We start from the raw sequence: 17,714 nt of genomic DNA on the forward strand, positions 1-17,714 counted from the left end.
GACCAGCACCTGCATATGTGCTGTCTCTAACTTATGTGTATGGCAATTTTTTTCAGATGAAACTATTTGGAATTGGCCAAGAAGTTAACATGTAGGGCTCCACTTTAACAGTCTGCAGGTGCAAATGCATTTCGGGTCCGTCCATATCCACTTATACTATTGCTTTTGCCATGAACTTTAGACCATGTTTTTTGGAATGATTAAAACTGAGCCCCAGTCCTGAATGATAAATGCACCTACAACTGCCACACCTTTTCTTTCGCACCAAGCTCACGCCAATGCTTCGCTTCAGGCAGTCATCCTTTACCAGTCATGGTTTCCTGTTGAGAAAACATAAGCCATTGTAACCTTGGAGAGAACATGCATCCTGTAAGACTCTTGCTAAAAAAAAAAAAAGAGAAAAAAAAGGGTGCTGTAAATTATAACTGAATACTGTATTTCGCTGCAGATCTCCGCCCTGAAGTGCCTCCCTTTCTGCACACTGTAAAAAAATAACCACCAGTTTGAACTCGGGCTTAGAACTGCTGTTTGACCGACACTAATAAGCCAGAGAAGAGCTAAGACTGAGTTGTTCAAAGTAGAACGTGTGTCAAGAAAATATGATGCATTTCAGAGCGACTGTGCTGCGAGTGTGCGCGTGAATGACTCGTGCAGACGGACATTTTTTTTTTTTTTTTTTACAGTGGAGGACCTCCTGTCTCTTCATCTGCGTCCCTGCGCTGCACCGCAGCTCTCTCTCTCTCTCTCGCTCTCTCTCGCTCTCTCTCTCACTCTGTGTGTCTCATACAGTTTCCCAGGAGGACTAGTCCCTTATCAGGCTCCCTCCACTCACATACACACACACACACACACACACACACACACCCCAGCACAGACAGCTGCAGCACTGATCAACAACCATGGCTGTACAGGACGCTGGATTTCTGCTCGTCGGACTCCTGGTCCTCTTTCACACCTGGGGAGGTGAGTGCCTGAGAAGCACGATCCGTGCAACACGAGGGTTTGGAGTTTGGACTGTGAACGTGGGGTATCGGGTTGGCTTTGCAAACTTTTGTGCCAAGAAATATCACAAACATCATAAACACCCCCAGAAAGAAAACAAAGTAAGAAGAAATTTATCTCGAAAGGAAATTAGAAACTGCATGTGATGTAGGGAGAGTTCGGTCTGGGTTTGCTTCTCTCTGCTCCCTCCTGGCAACCGAATTTTTTTGTTGGGATTTCCATGAAGTTTTTTTTTTTTTTTTTTTTTAAAGAGATCTTTGCCAACAAAACTGGTCCAAACTCAACTGTTGCTTGCACAGAAACTACACCTTCTTGCAGAGCTGGCCCAGGTGCAGCTCCATGTGTAAAGTGTAAAGTCAACATAGGCTTGCAATGCATCCTGTCACTGCAGTTGCTTGTTGTTGTAACACTGGCTTTATGTATGTGCTCAAATGTTTCTTCTCACACAAAGTAGATTTTCAGATGGAAAACTGTTTTTTTGTTTGTTTTTTTGTTTTTAACTTAAAGCACCACACACTAATTTGAATGCTGTGGCTTAGCAACACTAACTGACCATGTATTATATATTATACGGTATTTAGGTAGCCTTGAGTTGGATGTGCCCTTTTCACCCCTGCTTTCTTAATGCGTTTCATGTATGTTGTGAGTAAACACACCAGTGTTGTTTGGTAGCTATAACTAAAAAAAAAAAAACAACAAAATGAGATGTCACACTTTGCCAATTTCCATGGTACATGAAGTTATTTTTGGTGAGTTTGAATAGTTTGCTGCATGTATTTTTAGCCCCTGACATGCACAGAGGTGCAGTTGTAGTGAGGGAGCTCTCCGCCTGCTTTCTGTCAGCTCTTGCCTGGTAAATAGCTCCACCATGTTTCTGTCACACATTCTCAGAGTGAGATATTGCTCTCACTGCACAGATTTACATTCTGTGAAATCTGTGTGATGTAAGCAAATAAGAATGTTCACCTGTGCAGTTTATCATCTCGTTTGTTGTTAATTAGACTTTGTCTTTAAATCAGCTGTGAAAGACCATAGTAAAAAAAAAAAAAAAAAATACTTGGGAGGTGAACGGTGAGGTGCAGATGTGTGTTTATATTCAGAGGTGTGCGTAGATTCATATGTGATGTGAATTCGGTTGAGAAAGTCACGCTACCTCCACATTACAGCTTCATTTTACAGGACTGTACTTGTGATGGTTTGCTTTTACGTGTTGTTTGTTTAGATAAGACATGCCCCCCCCAACCCTTTCCTCTTTGTGTTTCCTCTTCCCTCCTATCCCACCCTACGCCTTTACCTCTCCTTATTCCTGTTTGTCATTGACCACATTAACCTTTCCTTACCTCTTTGTATTGTGCTGATCTCTGTTTTAAGTTCTGCCTGACCATTGTCTGTGACCTCTGATTTTGTGGCTTCCTTACCTCTTGAGGTTGTCCTTGTGCTTTATCCCTTTCACGTCCAATCCATATCTCCTCTGCCTTCTGTGTTGCACTTTTTGTCACTTGACTGGTGAAACATACTATTTATCTTTAAGAAACTTAACATTATATCTTCTCTATAGACCTACTGAGTACTGGGACAACAAATTCTGCTTTACTCACTTGGAAAAATTCCTACAGATTGATTGTTTTGTCAATCAACTAATTGATTGACCAATCATATGTAGCTCTAATCAGTTTTAGAAAGACTTCACACTGGATCACTGGATCACTGGTTCACTGTTGGAAAAAAGGCTTTGTGGTGAGTTTGTCTCCCCCTCATTGTCTTTAATAGTTATTATCTCAAGCATTTGATGATGTTGGCTAACACCCACTCAGGCCCTGCTGGATCTGCGAAGACGCTCTGTTTGAATACATGAACGTTTGTGCACTTGGAGCACGAATAAGTGCAATTGTGTCGGTGCGGAAGCTCTTGTCTCCAGCCCGTGGTGACATCAGAGGAAAGATGGAAATGCTGTGGGATTGTAGCGGTGACCCTCGATAAGGATACTATTCATTTTCTAATCAAGCCGGGCCAAAGATCAGGCACATTAGACCCTGCTCATTTAAAGGTCATCACTCTCTGCTGCGGCTGAGGCACTGAGCCTCAGTTTCAACAACTGCTGCTCTTCAGAAGAAGTGAGCTGGTCACGGACAATAAATGTCCCTGTTGTGTCTCGACCGCAGCATAGAAAATTGAGGCCCGGCAATCTGGCAGAAGATCAGCAGAGCTGAGCTGGCCTGAAATGAAAGTCCCTAAATTCAGACCTCTCTTCCGGCACATGTCCACAGCGAGGACTGTGACTGTTTCTTTTCCATGCCTATGAACTGCTGTTAGTTTGTGAGACAGGTTGGACATTGTAATGATTTGGTGGAGTTCTTGGATCTAAGATACATTTTTTTTTTCTTCAATCATTGTTCTCACTTTGTTTGTTACCAAATATAAAACTCTCATTCATTACGAAGGACTTTTGTAGCATATATTCTTACATTTGGCATAGAAATGACATATTCTTCAATGTGTCTTAGTAACCAACTGATGGAAATAATCAGTATGTGCCAAAACCAGGTCCATGTCTAGAGAAAATTTGTCATGGGCACATGGTGTCTTATCTTTGTCCTGAAATAAAGCCTTGAGCTGTTCAAACACTCTGTTTATGTGTTCCCATGCAACAGCGTCCTCAGGACACCACACAGAAATGAGCAGTCCACCACTGTTTTTGATCTGGGCCGTGACAGCGCACCATCAATCCGGAGATGTCTAAAATTGTTTTGGTGAATTTACGGTTGTTAGGATTAGTGAAACATTATCCAGATCCCCAGTTAAACCTGGAAAGGAAACAGTACAATGGCAAGGGAATATTGTGCCACTGAAAGCTACAGTACAGTGGAGTTGTAAAGTGAGGAAAAGGACAGTACTTTGAGTTCATCTTTGTCTGGCTCTGGCTTTGGAGGAACTTGGCCTGCTAGAAGTACAAAGGGTTTTTTTTTTTGGTTTTTTTGTCAAGAGTTTATGTCAAAACTCTGTCAAACCAAAGCAAAGGTGTGAATTGACCAACAGTCAACTATACTGTGAAATATGGTGAAGTGAATGGATTACAGTACCGTGATGTAAATGGAGGCTCTGCAAGTTTTGAATGAAGAAAAAGTTTCATCAATCTTCAATGGACCATTCTTGTTTGGTTTGGTGTAAGCAGTGGCTAATCGATATTGCTGCCTAGATAACATAGCAGTGTCAGTCTGGAGACTTCTGTTCTTGTGTGCACAGTATGTTTCCATGGTTTTATACCTTATACACCCAAATGACGAACAGCTACATTTATTGAAAATTACGCATCAGTTTATCATCATGGTGGGAATTTGTTTCATGATTCCATCATAGGATGTTGTGTGATAGTGCCAGGGAGATAAAGTTGATAAAGTCGCACAGTGATGTTGCTTTCCTCTGCTTATACTGTAATGGACTGATTGTTGTTGACACTTTAAGTTTTATGTGCAAGGTGAGGTATGGTGAGCAAAATGAAAATGCACCCACATTAATGATTAGCCAATGGGTTTCTAAGTGAAGAAAAACTGCCAGTGTTTTTATGGAAACACCATTTTTGATCCAGTGTCTCCCTGTAGAACAGTGTAATGGGTTGAAGCTGTGCACTTGGGAACACGAACTGTAGGAGCAAAAGGTTTCCTTTTACTGTTTGATCTTCCTATTGATGTGAATAACATCCATTATCACCATTACTTGGGTCAATATGGCAAACCAGTGATGGAGAAGGTGGGGGGCTGTTACTGGTGGAGAAAGCTCCCAGGTCTTTGTGCTGCTGTCATCAGGGCCATTTTGTGTACTTTTCATGAGTAGCAGAAAATGATTGTTGCAGCTCAAGCAAAGAAACACCCTGCGTTAAAGCTTTGAATGATATCTTAATATCAGGACGTTTTACTGGCACAGCGAGTGGGCTAACTAGGTTACTGTGTTAAAGAAAGGAAGTAAATGTTCTGTGGTTCAGACTTCATTTATCAGAACAGGGGGAAACACAAGAATTTGTCAACATTTGTCACTCGTAGAAAAACAGTTTGTTCTGTACATGTTGGCTTATAATGGGCTTTCAGAAAAATCCAATTTGTCCAGTTTCAAAGCTCAGCACAGTTAGGTTTTTATAAGAAACACACCATCAGTGATGCCTCAGCCTTGTGTGCAGATGTGCATTGAGTCATTTCATCTGTAAGTCATATTGGAGGGCCTCGACACACATTGGAAGACTTCACTGTACTCTACTGTACTGATGTATAGCTCCATATTTGGCTGCAGGGCACATCCACTCATATCAGGGGGTTTAGAGATCAGCTTTAGCACAGCATGTGAAGAGTCAGCTCTCCTCTGACTGTTCCCACTGACTGCCGCCCTAACGGCCTTTGAAGTTCTCTGATCAGACGGACAGCTGTGTACACCTGATTCCCTCACAGTGCAGACAACACGCTCCCAGTCAGTTGGCCTGAGTCAAAGACACATATGAGCACACCTACACACACACACACACACATGCAGCATGTACCCGCTCAGGTCAGCTCACTGCTACTGCACAATGACCTGTTGTCTTCATGCGTTTTGTTAAAGTAGAGTTATTGTTTCGCGGCTGGTGACTCTGACAAACTGTAGAATTCAAGTGTCTAGATTCACTTTTACTCAGACATTACATATGTCTAATTTGGAAGAATTTAATTATCTATCTATTTGAAAGTGTTGAGAAGCTGTCAGCATTGCTGTTCTACGATCATGATGGAAGCTCAGGCCTCATTTTTCTGCTGTATTATAAACACAAACAAACTGGTTGTAAATGACCTCTGAGAAAAGGTTGGCTTTTGTTATATTTAAGTATTAAAGGTATTGTAACACATAAGAAAGTCAGGTCCACTGTTGAAACTTTGTGATTTGTGGCAACCTTAGAATAAATTTTACTTTAGAGACGCCCTTGACTGTGGAGTAATAATTTGGATCAGGGATAGAGCTGCTACAATGTTATCTTTAATGCATAACCTCTGCCCACTTAGCGTATTCTCTGTGGCCCCTCTAAAAGTATTTATAAAATCCCTAATTTCATTAATAATAAATAAATGGGATTTTATTGAATGTCTTATCTGTGTCCTGTTTACACAGCCACTGTCAGGGCAGATTAATGCATCTACAGATATGCATTTTTCTGAAAAAGTAGCTCCAAACTATGATGTAATTGTTAAGATTTTGTGAGTCACTGTGAAAACAATTTAAATATATTAACACAAGGCTAATGATCACCAAGTCTAAAAGCCTCAGCCATGGGGGAGCATTTGGTTCTGACCTGAGCTGCTACCTGATCCCCTTGACAAACATAAAAAGTATCGAACCATTAAACCTATATATGTAAACTGGGACATAAAACATAATAAAAGCTCCTCTTGTTTGCTTGACACTAGGGAAGCAGGAAAATAGTAATAATTTGTAAAATGATTTATACATTTAATTTCTTTTTGTGATCTTGCACCTTTTTTATTGCAGTGAGAGAGGCTAAGAGGTCAGTTTGGTGCTTTCAAAGCCACTCGAGTAAAAAAAAAGATAATACAAATCATCTCTGTAATACTCATTCTTTGAAAACATATTCAACATTGTGCACTCTGTAGGAAATCAAGAAGTAGTTCCGACCTCAGTCAGATGTGTTATTTGAGCACAATTCACTGGACAAGTATTACAGAGCGGTTTCATGTGGTCCACCCATTTTGAAGTCTTTTATAAATAACGGAAAACTGTTTTTAATGAAGCTGCCAAGTGGAAGAAAGCTCTGCTTGAGCGTGGCACTAAACCTCAGTCTGATCCAGTGGTGCAGAAGTGTGTGATGCTCGGCTGTTCACTGTGAAAAGGAGAACAGATATGCAGGGAAAATGAATGTGTTGGACAATAAGCTTCCATGATCAAAGTTCTGTGAACTTTTTTGCATCTTTCATGACTGCCTACCATTAAACTTGTCTTATAATTAGATTTATCATCACTTATTGACCTGATGTACTTATAGATATGAACAGTTGTTCTTTTATCCTTCGTGATTATCTGTTGGACTTCTGGGATGGCCTGCTAAGTTAAACTCGGGTCACGGTTGAAACAAACACCAAAACAAACTGCACTATGTTGTATCAGCCCTGAAATAAACTTTTTTTTTTCTTTTAAACAAATTGAGAAAACTCTCATGAGTCAAAAACATCAACATTACTTCAGAGGTGACTGAAGAGATAGTGAAGAGGTGCAGAGACCCAGTGAGCTTGTGTTAGGTCAACATCTGGATGCATAATTTTTACACTGATTTACACCTGTATTTAATTCCTTTTTTAAATTGTCTCCTAAAGCAGTGGAGATAATAGAGGAACAACTATGGTGTTTGGATATTTGGTAAGTAAGTCTCACTTCCTCTGTGATCTGTGATCAAAGAGGAAGAGTTGCGCTTCCTGTGATCTGTGATCACAGAGGAAGGGTGGTGGTGTGGTGTGAGTCAGTGGTACTCTACCCTCTACTATCAGTTCTCTTTATTGCTAAGTGGATCTAAATTCAACCCTATTGCCAGCCAAGAATGTCAGCATTGGAAGGTTTCTGCAAAATCCTACATTATATTCACTTACAGTGTTTTTATTTACACCCAGTCAGAGTGGTTTTTAAAGAGGCTTTCTGCAGTATCTACACATGGCAGTTACAGTAGGGTTAAGCTTTGGGAAAGAGTGTGGTTATGGATTGTTATGGTTAGGCAGCTAAAACCCTTGGTAAGGGGTTATGGAAACATTGTGATTACAGTTACAGTCTCCTATGTGAAGCTACAGACCTATCCACCACCCCGACCATCATACTTTAAGTTTCGTCTTGCTATACTAAGAGAACACTACTTCCTGCATTGAACATTGGCATTAGATGTAAATCTTGAGGTGCAGAATCATCCAGTATGGTCGTCCAGTCACACTGAGCTCTCAAAAAGATAAACTTACAGTTTTATTTACAACAGAGATGCTCCTAAAGCAACCAAAAGCCAGCTGACAAGCTAAAGAAGTGGGTCTCAATGGCTGATAAAAGCTGCAATTATGGAAAATGATGCTGGTTGTCTGTTTACTACAGCAACCAATAGTACAAACCACATAAATTACCATTTTTCATTTGTCTGCATAACAAATTGAACTGTGGTTACATGTGTCACAAGTGGCTTTCTTTAGTGTATGAGTGTATTCAGTCAAGGGAAAAGCATTTGAGATTTTTCTTTTACTTCAAAATGTTCCAACTCCCCACCCCCCCCCATTACACTGGGTCAAAGGTTATTTAGTGGCCCCCAGATGGGCCAGTTGTTCCATCTTGTCAGTCACACTGACTCCGATGTCAGAATGATGATTTCTCTATGGTTGTTTGGCTCTCAGAAATAGTTAACATTCTTAGGTGTTGCAAGGGTGTGGGATTTTACCAAAATGTTGAAATCAACACCATTCACTCTGTCATAAGGGAAATGGGATTAGTGATAGATGTATCATTTTTGTATTACGAAATGCCTCCAGGCCAAATTTCATTAACTTTGCTTACAGTGCAAAACTCAAACTCAATGCATAAATCAAATAATTTATGTCCCACAATTACATGACAATGAATCGCTGTGTTGTTCCAAATGTTTCAGTCTCTCCACTGTTTGACAAAATGCAGTCATTTTTAAGAAGCGTGTACATGTACAGAGAAATAAAAGGGAAACCGTAATAAAAGGTGCACAGATAAACCAGGTGCTCTGGAAGGTACAATAAGACAATCAACATCCAGTCTACAGAGCAGAGACTGCTCAGCTGGCTCGTGTCTTGGTAGGAACAGTGACTAAAGTGACACCTGCGTATAGATCTATGGGAAAAGACGTCAGTGAATACGGTCAGAAATTCTGCTCGAGAGCACACATTTGATGACTGTGTAGCTCGTTCATTAGTGCGATATGTAAGGAGAAGCACAACAGCAACTCTTCCTCACGTGACTAAGAATGTCAGCAATAACAGTCTGTCCACAGCTGCATAGAGTTGCAGTGCACAAACCCGTCTTTACAAAGATGAATGCACACTTGAGAGTTCAGTGGTGCAAAAAAATCATACAGTAGGTGCTGGTCCACAGTGATATGGAAAAAAGAGATATGGTCTGATGAATCATTGCGTGGCGAACACCAAGAGGATGTTACAGGCCTGAATGCTTGACCCCTGCAGTGAGGGGGTCCGGTGGCTCTGTTATGCTGTGAGGGGCATTTTGCTGGCATGGTTTGGGTCCACTTGTCCCCTTAGAGAGGAGGGTCACTGCACATCAATACAATGTTGTTGTGAGCGGTCACCTTCATGCATAGATGAAACATTTCTGTTCTGATGGGAGCGGACTCTTCCAGGATGATGATTATAAAAATGATGTGAATCATATACCAAAGCTCTTCACACACTGACCCCCACACCTCACTAAGAGACGCCGTGTTAGTTCTGTCCTTTAATTTGCTCCCGTCTGTATTTACACCCCTCTTTGAAAGGTTTTGCCACTGGAGAGTTTAATCCACACTGAATAACCTGAAACCTTAGAAGGAAACTGTTTAAAGTTGTCCATGCATCACCCTGAAAACAGCTGCTTTAATACCCTAAATACGAAAATCATGGTTGTACATCTCCTCTCCAGACTTGTTTTCATAGATGAGGGTGATTAGAGCTGACTGCGTGTGGTCAGACTATTTAAGGAATAAAATGTGGAGAGATTAAGTGAGCCAAATTAAATTCTACTTAGATAATACAGTCCTTAATTCCACAGTCTGGGTCTGAGGAACCACACAGACAGAAATGCAAGTGCAAATACCAACACATGGGTGTTTAGTCAGAGCCACTTTGCTCTGAATTTTTTTGTGCCATAATAACTATAAACTCTAAAAAGACCATTAATTCCATTAGCAATTATACTAAGGTCTTTCATTGTGTAAGATTATTTTTAACCTTTTTATTTGTTAGACAAAGTTAGGTAAAAACAAGACAAACACAAACGCTTGAAGCTTGAGAGATTTTTTTTCACAAGGTTTAAAATGGCTTAAAAGAACCTAAGAAGTCTTTATTTATATATTTCCAGATTTTTTTATCCCTGTAATTCTGTCAAAGGAGAGTATCCACAGAGCTGCAGGACACCCAGTCAGCAAATCCACGACACTGGAAGGCATCAACAAGACATTAATGCGGCAGAATACAAAGTAATATGTGGAAAACGGCACCCTATACTGATAAGATGGTGACAAGATGGGGCTGCAGGCTTGAATTTTCTAAAACTAAATGTGTCGGACATGGTTTTCAGACTTCAGCGTGAGGCACACCTGCAAAGCTGTTACAGTGTGTGATTGATTTTATCCAGCATGATATACAGTCAAGCGTGTTCATGAGAACAGTTTATGGCATTGATGAGAAAAACCAGGCGCTTAAGATTTGTGATTCGTGAAGGTTTGAAACCAGAGCAGGGAGAGCAACTTTCTCTGCTCTCCTGGACTTTTTTTTAACTTATTCTTAAACCGATGATAAACAGTATCATAAGAATTATAAGCTATATACTGTAGAAGGCCATCAGAATGTTTCATTGGTGTGAATAAAAACCATTGATTATTAGTGGCTGCATAAGAATATAGGATCGTCTCATCCATTGACGTGTACTCCATCACTGGCTGCTGCGCTTTGATTTCTGGTGGAGAAGTCTCTGTTTAATTCTGATGCTGTGATTTATGTGCTCCTCCCCCTGTAGTCTCTGTTCTGAGGTCAAATCCACAGAGCCCTCTCTGTCCCCCTGCTAAATATCGCCAATGTGAGAAAACCACTGGCTGTTCGGCTGAGGGGCCTCTCCTTTTACCTTCTGGTCTCTTTTACTGTTTAGTGTGACGAAGACGAGATCCCAGTGCTGCTCATTTACCAGGGACCGTGGCTAATTACTGCACAGGGCTCGCTGCTGGGCTGTTGTCAAGGGAAAGTGATATATCACTGATAAACCCATTGTCGGTCCTACTGCGCCTGTTGTTGGGGAAGTGACCAAAGAAATATAGCTAGAGGGTGCAGTTAGGGCGGGATGAGTCCCCGTTAAAGTCCAAAGTCTGACCTTTAACGTGAACTCTGCTTAGTGGGATATCTACAGTGGACAAGTTCAAACCCAATGATCAACGAGAATATGAGCAGCTGACGCTTCAGATTTACAGAGCTCAAATCACTGCAGCACTGAGAGACCAACATGCTGCATGTTAAAACGCAACCCGATTTGACAACGCTAGGATTACTCCCTTGCGCTTGTATGTCTCTGCCAACAAGCCAAATTGCAGGCAATGATGTCACAATCTCCCCGTCCTGAGTTACAGCACTGAATAATGGCCAGAATTGTTTTTGCAGAACATTATGATGTCACAGGGAAGTTGAGCCTCTTGACCATTTGAATATAAAATGTCATCACTTCATTATTTTGGTTAGTTATGACCAAAACTGTTTTATGAAGTCACAGTGACCTCGACCTTTGACCTTTGACCATCAAATTGTAATCAGTTCATGCTTGAGTCCAAGTGATTGTTTGTGCAAAATTTTGAAGAAATTCCCTCAAGGCGTTACTGACATATCACATTCATGAGGATGGGACGGATGGACAGACTGACGGACGGACAACCAGAAAACATAATGCCTCTGGCTCTGACTGTCCCTGGCAAAGAAACAAAAACACAGTAACTTTCACAAAACATATCCAGCATAACAAAAATGCTGTGCAACTGCAGACACCACAGCCAAACACAGAAAACACTACAACATAAGGGTAGAACAAAACTTACATTACTTACCTGGCATAATACAGGCTAACATGGATGGCTAGTGTGGCATAAGTCATGGAGTAACTGGAATGTTAGCCTGTACACTAAATAGGCTGACATTGTAAATATTTAATATACTTTAGGTGTAAAAATATGCAAAATATGTAATAATATCTGAAATCTTTTGTCATCTTGGATATTTCTCTACAACATTGACCATTCATGATTAGACATGTATAAATAAAAGTTAAAGTTTGGAATAAAATATTCTTAGGAGTTGAACATTCAGAAATTCAGCCAATCTGCTTCTTCATGAGTGTGCGGGTGTGGTGTGATTGACAATCGCTGGCAACATAATCAAACAATCCCACAACTGCCACCAGATGATGATTTAAATGTTGCTGAACGCTGATCAGAGGAAACTGACTTAGGTACAGAAATCTCTTGTGAAATAACCCAAACTTTTCATGAAGGATCCTATCACTTAAAGTAAGAATCCGATTGAGAAAACTGAGTGTCACAACCTTCAAAACTGAAATAAACGTAAATCATAACCTCATTTTCCAACACCATGGACAGGTGGTCAACTGAAGCGCCTTTCTGTATATGGTGGTGGTGTTAAAGTTTGCAGTGTGTTTTGATGGACGGCATGTGTCCAATTGGTGAGTGTGTTTTGCAGCATTCTGAGGCTTCGCAGATATGTGCGGGAAGGAATTAGAAGCTTGAGTAGCACAGATCCTGGCTGATCCGTGGATCTGAAGTTGTCCTCTGGGAGCTGCCCTGGCACAAGTGGAGACCTGTCAGGATCTCTGTCTGTTCTCTGGTAGTTCAACACTCTGCTTAATAATAGATGTTGTTTTCCTGAGACAACGCTCCGTGCTGATCTAATGCACATTAGGATCCTTTTAACCTAATGCAACCTATCAGCCCTCAGCTATGACACTGTGCTGCTGACTCCACAGAGCAGACAAACTGTGATTATGTACTGAACTGTTTTTTTTTTTTTCTATCTAGGTCAGAACAGACATTCAGTAGGCTGATAGCATTTGATTCAGTTTCATTCATTTCACTTTAACCAGCCTTCTCCAAGTAGAAACGTCTGATGCAGTAAAAAGAGATCATTGTTTTCACCGCTCCCTTGCTGCACAAACACTGGGAACTTCAGATCGCAGCATGTGAGATATTTTAAATCGACCTTTTATTTGTACAGTGATAAATAGGCAAAGCTTTTGGCAAATAGACCATGTGAGAAAGAGATGAGTTCACCTCAACACTGGTACTGTTTTTTGTAAGAACTTGGCATGACGTTAGTGTGATTAAGAACACATTTTTTCTGGGCAGTTTGCACAAATTACAATTTAGATTTTTACCTGTGAATCATCCTCCACTGTACTGGGGGTTTGTACTTGTGCAGCCAGTGTGTAAAATGGTATATTTACCTTTGTTATGTGATGTATTATGCATTGAAACAGGATTTTGTGGCTGGACACAACACAGTGAGGGATCATTATTCATTCATTCATTCATTCATTCAAGTATAAACTAACAGGATATCTACGAGGGAGAACAGTGTATAGGGGAGCACACATCCAAAAATATGTGACCGTTTTAGGAAATTTTGTAATTATGGGAACAGCATGAGGTGGCCTATAAATACACAGAAAGTTAGTTTTTCCATGAAGTTGAAGTTCCAATTTCATGAGGTCTTTAAAGGTCCTCCTTAATATATTTCACCTGGACAGAAAGGGATCAATTTCAATTTTAAACCAATGGGTTATTGTTGTCTAGGAATGAATGATTGTTAAAAAATTTGTGATGATTTTATTGGTTTGGTTTATTGGTTTAGCTTCACCCCTTAAGGCACCATTGTGCTGTGTTCGTGTCACATCGGAGTTACCGTAATTAGGAGATTCCAACTTGTAAATAGTGATCGCATGAACATCGAAGTCGTAATCGTGTCTTGGAAAACCCAGACTTTTTCAGCAGGCTTCAATATATCTGACTTGGTGCTTAATAATATGGAATGAATTTGTTATTATACTGTATATCAATGCATAGTATTTTTAACCCTCACTAAACCAACTCTGTAATCATATAACTGGCTTGAATTGTCATGTTACATGTGTGGAAGTTGTAAAAATGGGACTCTTTTCCCATCTCTATCATCCATCAGATATGACATGAATGCAGCATTAGGTCACCACTGAAGATGCACTGTTTCCCAGGAGGTAACAGTTTTCCATGATGTAAAAGTACCCGTTTCGTGGGATCTTTAACTCTTCCAACTTATGACACGTGACATACATAGGAATGTGATTTTTGTCAGGGCGTTTACTGTAAAAAGCCAGATTTCCATATAGCACACGAGAAACAATTAACGGCAACGACCTCTGATAATGTATGACCTGTGATGTTGTTTAGACAAAACCAAAGTGTTTTGCCCTTTAGCCATCAGACTTTTTGTCTTGGTAACATTTACCTTGCAAACAAAGGTAGCAAATGGATGTGTTAAGAAAGAGCAGTAAATATTTTTCTCTTCCATTATTGCCACTTGTAGCAACCACCAAAAAAGGAGAAAGCTACTGCTGAGTACCTTATCCTGTGAGTCAATGGGTAAAAAGCTTTCAGCATGTTTGTATGTGTGTGTATCTGCAATCTATCTTTAGCCATAATATGCCAGCAGCAAGCAACGCACATCTCATACTTGTGAGGCCATGTCATGGGACCTCTCTCTCTCTCTCTCTCTCTGTCTCTCCCTCTCTCTTCCTCTGTACAGTCACAATCAGTGTCATACAAAAATACATTTTCTGTTGGCCTTTCCCATACTTCCATGCAGCCTGTGTTATTTTGTTAGTGCCTGCTCACAGACAGGCTCATATGGAGACAAATTTGTAGTATGGGACGTGGGAAAGAGGATGGAGGGGGCGTTTGTACCACCATGGGAGCAGGCAATGAGGAAATGGCCCACTGAGATTCGCTCAGACACACACACATATACACACACATATGGAAGTATGCATGCATATGTGAGATTGTGAGAGTAATTGTAAAAATTTTTTTTTTTTTGTTTTTTTTTTGAATATCCTGGAATTACACAGCTTTGGCAAAGATGGCCGCATCCCACATGAAATCCCAAGTCATATATTCAACTCATATCTTGTGTAGTGTATATGTGTGTGTGTGTGTTCATATCGAAATAGCTGAGTGTGGAAACTTTGAGCAAAGGGGAATCAGTCTTGTTGCCAAGTAGTTATCAAAGGCTGGAACAGAGTGAACTCTCTTTGAAATGTAAGTGCTGAGGGAAAACCAAAGAGTTGCTTATCAAAGAGGGATTAGCCTCAGGTCAGTGAAGCTGCGTTGCCTCTCGCAACTGAAGGCCTGTGTTTGGATCTTCACAGCTGTGAAACTAAAGCTGCTCAGAGATGATTTTCTATCCCAGCAGTCCACATGTTTTCATTTTCGGATGTTTTTATTGAAAAGCAAAAGTTTGTAATTGCATATAGCAGCGCTGCCCAAAATATGAAGTGAAACTGAATGGACCTTTTTAACTGCAGATATTCTGACTCGTTTAACATAAGTGTAACTAATAACATTATTGTAACTGCAACAGGGCCATGATTACTGTAATAAGTTTTGTCTGTTGATTTTCCTTCTGTAACAAGTCAAAATGTCTGCAGTGAAAAAGGTTTATGAATGTGAGCCATTTGGGAACTAATCAAATCAAGCAAACCCACCAGTCAAAGCCAAACTACAGTATGTTGAAAAAAATCTCACACTGAAGTTCACTGTCGATGTTGCAGGAGAGGCATTGTTAGTGGTTTCCCCAATGTTGTCACCGAGTGTTAAAAACTCAATCAATTTACATGTGGGGTTTTGCTTTCCAAAATAGAGCATGACAGAAAATGTTCAGGAACCCGATAAAGTGTGAGATTCAAGTTGTAAGCTCGTGAACTGACACTTCAAATGCATCAACAAGCTTCTTACAACATTCTTGTGCTGGCGGTCACTGCTCTGCTTGAGCTGTCGGGCATCATTGGCTTGCTAAGTGCTACCTTGTTGCTAGTTGCTGAGAGAAGGGAGAGTATATTGTCTTTCCCTTTCTGCATCCTTCAGTCTACCACCACCGCTGCTGTTTGACACAGCCAGAGCTTTATTACTGTACTGTTGTAACAGTTATGAGTCAGCAGAGCATCCGTGAATGATGGACGGACTGGAGTCTGGCGTGCTGAGAACTGACCCAGGTCTTGCCTGGGTTGATCGCTACAACAGGTGGTCTTTTGAAATGGAACATAGCATCAAATCACCACGAGAAATCAGAGAGCGATGTGTCTCCCTCCCTTTTTCGCCTGTTGTGTGGTCCACTCCTGATCCTCTCCACTGTATTTACATTCTTTGTCTCGTCTCCTCTGCCTTTTGGAAATCGTTAATTTTGATGGCATGTTGAGTGGATACTGCCGGCGTTTGGCTCCAGCACCCTGGGGATATGTGTGTGTGTGTGTGTGTGTGTGTGTGTGTGTGGCTGCGTGCATGTGTGTGTGCGCTGGGGAAAGTGTCTGGCAGGTCAGTGTGACAAGTTGACCTTGTTTTCTCTGAGGCATCGTGGGAATGTGCAGTTTGCTTGCTGCAGCTGCCACTGTCCATCTCATTGTCAGGAGTTAAAACATCACCTGAACGCCTCACAGACTCCCTACTGCTCTGTATTAAAGTAGCATCTAATGATTATCTATGGTATCAATTAGTCAGTTTCTTCTTTGAGCTGTTGATTAATTGTGCTTAAGTGTCTAAGGCTGAGTGTGAAAAAACCTAGACCTCTCATTTATTTGAATGGTTGCCAACACAGTGGGCTCCAACAAAACAGCACAGGGTCGTCTGGCAGTAAACGAGTTCAACCAGGCTTTACTACAGCACGACATCATCCAGCAAAGTGCATTAACCTGAACTTCCTGGATCAAATTTCACTGTCTCACAGGGAATGTTAACAACATGACCCCACCAACACAGCCTCCTGTACTGCTTTAACAAAGTGTATCCCCACTAGCCCCTGTTTTATGTTATATACATTTATATGATATTTATATGAAGCTGAATTGTAAAGTTTCCTTTTAAACAAAAATAGGAACCCACTCTTAAAAACTTTGCTCACAGCACTAGTTTTTAAACAGGGTACCTCAAATTTGAAGAAGTGGAACCAGTATCAGTTTGACATATTATCCAATAGCTAACTTAAATGAATATCTAAATTGTTAGCAATTCATCTCCCATCAATCCAGCTGACTGAGAGATTAATTGACCATCATTTCACCACTAACAATATATCTAAAAAGTGTGATTGCTCAGATGTGTTTACTTTTACATGGTATATTAATAGGTACGATACGATGCGATGCGATACCATACCATACAATATGATACCGATACAGATAAACTACAATCCGTACTCTGTTCACACTTAAAACTACTCTGGAGTTCAGTTTCTAGATGCCATTTCTGTTTGGTGCTGTTGGCCAGTCCTCTCTACTTCTGGAGGATTAATGTGTGCAGCCAACATAGCGGGAATGGAGCCATCCTCTCAGCCCAGGGTCGCAGCAGCAAGACTAGTTTTAGAAATATCTCCTCTTGATATACCCCAAACTAGGTCACTAGAGTCCTCATTAATGAATGAAAGCCAGGGTAACTGGTAACAGCTAATTCAAACAAACAAGGATAAAAAGAAATATGCACACGAAAGAAAATACTGGGGTCAAAGAGCCTGGTGTGGGGTACTGGGCAACATCATGAACTGAATGACAGCTGAGAGGATTTTTTTTGCTGTATTTTAAGAATGGCATAACAAAATCTTTATTGCAAATAATAGCAACACATATAATGTATATTTATTAGTCTCTGCTGCAGAAAAATCTGTCATTCTTTTATTTGAATGCCA

At 40.7% G+C, this 17,714-nt stretch overlaps 1 protein-coding gene across 1 annotated transcript in view; it reads left to right on the forward strand.

Annotated features, from left to right (window-relative positions):
* The first annotated feature begins 753 nt into the window (after positions 1-753).
* The window catches only part of LOC111650925 (cell surface glycoprotein MUC18-like), a 28,591-nt gene continuing 11,630 nt past the window's right edge, over positions 754-17,714 (forward strand). Inside the window, exon 1 of the mRNA XM_023400859.2 lies at positions 754-963. Within this exon, the coding sequence (XP_023256627.2) occupies positions 900-963 (64 nt within the window). The 5' untranslated portion in view covers positions 754-899. The remainder of the gene's footprint in view (positions 964-17,714) is intronic.

This window comes from Seriola lalandi, unplaced genomic scaffold (assembly GCF_002814215.2).
Source record: "Seriola lalandi dorsalis isolate HSWRI2012SDOR001 ecotype SW California unplaced genomic scaffold, Sedor1 jcf7180002053065, whole genome shotgun sequence".
Taxonomy (NCBI): domain Eukaryota; kingdom Metazoa; phylum Chordata; class Actinopteri; order Carangiformes; family Carangidae; genus Seriola; species Seriola lalandi.